General features: G+C 46.8%; 1 protein-coding gene across 1 annotated transcript; it reads left to right on the forward strand.

Annotated features, from left to right (window-relative positions):
* The first annotated feature begins 963 nt into the window (after window positions 1-963).
* On the forward strand, window positions 964-1,977 carry LOC109241336. The gene has a single exon (XM_019408070.1). It carries the CDS (start codon window positions 964-966, stop codon window positions 1,975-1,977), a length of 1,014 nt encoding a protein of 337 aa, XP_019263615.1.
* The last annotated feature ends 1,401 nt before the right edge of the window (window positions 1,978-3,378 follow it).

The following is a 3,378-nucleotide window of genomic DNA, read 5'->3' on the forward strand; positions in this document are numbered from 1 at the left end:
TTAATGTTTTCTGATCCTAACAGGCTTTAAAAAATCCATTGGCAATTGTTAGGGTTGTAACTTCTGAGTCTAAAAGAGGTTGTTTGTCTTTTGCACACTTAGATATCCTGCCTTAGGACATTGTCTAATAAAAGACCTTCACTATGCTTGAGTCGCGCTGCTTATGTGTTTGTTTGGGGAGGAAACTCTGAGCCTCTAATTGCCCCCTTTTACGTGCTGAAAGTCCTAAGTGTTTTGATTGTCGCCTTAGAATTTTCACCTTTTAAAACCTTAGGGGTGCGTCTAAAACCACCTATAGGTAGATGTCCTAACTCCCTCCAGGACCATTAAGAAGGGACGGGTAGCAGCACTCAATAGAAATCGTTGACCAAACACTCGCTTTGCATGACCAATAAGGGGATGGGAAGGGTAGATATGGATATGATGACCAGTGCGCTAATGCCACGCGTAGCCCCTTTTCCGAGGAGTGATTACCGGGCATTGTACTGATGTGATCCTATAGGCTAACTAACCTAGGACCTCCCTCTTCCCAAATTCTCTTTACCTGAAGCTTTACTTTCCCTTTTTATGCACATAACCTGTTTAAGTTCTTGTTTTATTGTTTGAGTTATACAATGCCCAACATGCTCTGCTTGCAATTATTTGCTTAAATTGTTTATTTTGTTAATGGACTAATTCGTAAGTGTAAGTTCGGCCGGGACCTACAGTTGTGGACCAAGAGGGGTGCCTAACACCTTCCCCCTCTAGGTTATTTCGAGCCCTTACCCTAATCTCTGGTAATGCAAACCAATCTAAGAGTTAATTCTCTAGGTGCCCTAACGCACCTCAAAAATTGTTAGGTGGCGACTCTTGAAATACCCAATTCCCAAAAGGAAACGAGTCGATCCCTCATGAATGTCGAAACCCGGACTTCTGCCCCCGCGAGGGAAGGGGAAAAAAAAGGGGGTGCGACACCGTGTAAGAATGACCCTTCCGAATGTATCTGAAGGAATGGCGGTGGTCTCTTTCCAGAATGGGTTGAGCAGAAGTGGGTCGCGAGCGACCAAAAAGTTGCTAAGACGACTCATGAAATACCCTCCAACCACTTGGGACGAGATACACAACGCCTACTATGCCGAGGTAAGAGCCGACGAGGTTGATCTCAATGGACCTACTCAACGCCTGACCTCGGTCCAAATGGAGTCTAGGAAAGACCGAAGAAACGACAGCAGAAGAGATCTAGCAGGGTCACGACCTAATCGAGAAAGACATCAGCCTTACGTCAGAGGCACTCTCTTGCCGCCTCCACGTCACGACAAAGGTTCATCCATGCCGCGAACAGGAATCCACCAAAATGGAAGAGGTATGCCCCCTTATTATCAGCTCACAATTTTGTGTTTCCCCCTCACAAAAAGTCTACACATTGGAAAAGCTCGGCCCAAAGGTAAAATGGTCACAGAAGATGAAGTCCGACCCAAGCACCAGAAAGTCAAACGCCCTTACGAATTCCACCAGGAACGGGGTCACAAGACCGAGGACTGCATCGCCCTTAGACAGGAGGTCGTGAACATGCTTCACCAATGGCACCTAAAAGAGTTGATGAGCGATCGAGAGAGGACAAACTTCGCCCGAGGGCGAGAACAACATCAGGGGCCACCCAAACCACCTTCCCCAGTTCGGACCATTCAAATGATCATCGGAGAAGGCGACGACGCATCCATCAATAGCATGAAGTTCACCACCACTCACAATCTCAAGCTGTCAATCACCCACGAACGGTATGACGAACTCGAAGAAAGTATCATCTTCTATAAGTCGGATACCCACGGTTTGGTCTTTCCTCACTATGACGCCCTTGTCATTACTTTACGTATTTTTGATACTGATGTAAGACGTATCATGGTCGACGATGGAAGCGGCGCGTGCATCAACCATCCTCGAGTACTCACCCAAAGGAAACTCGAGGACAGGAAAGTGCCACGCTGCATCAGGTTTTAACAATGCAGTTGAGCGAACATCTGGAGAAATCACGCTGCCCGCCTTGGCTGGCGGCGTCACCTTGGAGACCACGTTCCACATGATAAACCAGGATATGACGTACAACGCCATCATAAGCCAACCATGGATCACGCCATGAAAGCCGTCCCCTTCAGCTTGTACCAAGTTATTAAATTTCCCACCCCTTGGGAGTATTCTGCATCCGGGGAGAGCAACGCACTGCCCAAGAATGTTACTGCATCACCCAAGACTGCACGTACACCCAACATTTGAAAGAAAAAGCCGAAGAAGCATAGCAATTAATGAAATCGGGGTCGGATGGCGATGAAAAGAAAGACGTTATCAGCGACCCTGAAATCATAGAAGCCATGGGGTCAACCGTAGAGGACCTCGACCCCGTCCAATAGGTTATGACGACCACAGCAAAAAAGCTTTCATCGGCCATAAACTCCAAGATCTAGGTAAATTACATCAATTCTTAAAAAATAACGTAGACCTATTTGCTTTTTCCCATGTAGACATGCCAGGTGTCCCAAAGGAGATAGCAACTCACAAGTTGAACGTCGACCCATTTTACCCCCCAGTAAGGCAAATCAGACGAAAGTTCAACTCTGTAATAAACAACACAGTTCGTGAAGAGGTCGAGAAATTGTTAGTGAACGTTTCTATCAGAGAATCGAAGTACCCTCAGTGGGTCGCCAATGTAGTCATGGTGAAAAAGGAGAACGGTAAGTGGAGAATGTGCGTGGACTTCACAGATCTGAACAAAGCCTGCCCAAAAGACTCGTTCCCTTTGCCCACATCGACCAACTCATTGACACCACAGCCGGGCACGAACTGCTGAATTTCTTGGATGCCTACTCGGGCTACAACCAAATCCTTATGGAGGAGGAGGACCAGGAAAAAACAACCTTCATCACCCATCAGGGGACATACTGCTATAGAGTGATGCCGTTCGGGTTAAAAAATGCGGGGGCAACGTACCAGAGGCTGGTAACTAAAATGTTCAAAGATCAACTCGGCAAGACCATGGAAGTATATATAGACGACATGTTGGTCAAGTCAAAGAGAAAGGAAGACCATATCGACCACCTGAGGGAAACCTTCGACATACTCTGAAGGTACGACATGAAATTAAACCCCCAAAAATGTGCTTTTGGCGTGACATCTCGAACATTCCTCGGCTTATTGGTATCACAACGAGGCATCGAGGTCAATCCCGACCAACTCAAGGCCATAGAAGGAATCCCAGAAAATCTAACCAGCAAAAAGCAAGTGCAAAAGCTAACTGGCCGGATAGCCGCCCTGTCAAGATTCATCTCGCGGTCTTCCGATAGATGCCACAATGTTTTTTTGCACTCAAAATGGATAACGGACTCCAATGGAATTCCGAGTGCGTCA

Source organism: Nicotiana attenuata, unplaced genomic scaffold (genome assembly GCF_001879085.1).
Source record: "Nicotiana attenuata strain UT unplaced genomic scaffold, NIATTr2, whole genome shotgun sequence".
NCBI lineage: Eukaryota > Viridiplantae > Streptophyta > Magnoliopsida > Solanales > Solanaceae > Nicotiana > Nicotiana attenuata.

Excerpts from the sequence above, each read along its gene's own strand:
- LOC109241336 (XM_019408070.1), top strand. The coding sequence starts at position 964 with ATGACCCTTCCGAATGTATCTGAAGGAATGGCGGTGGTCTCTTTCCAG.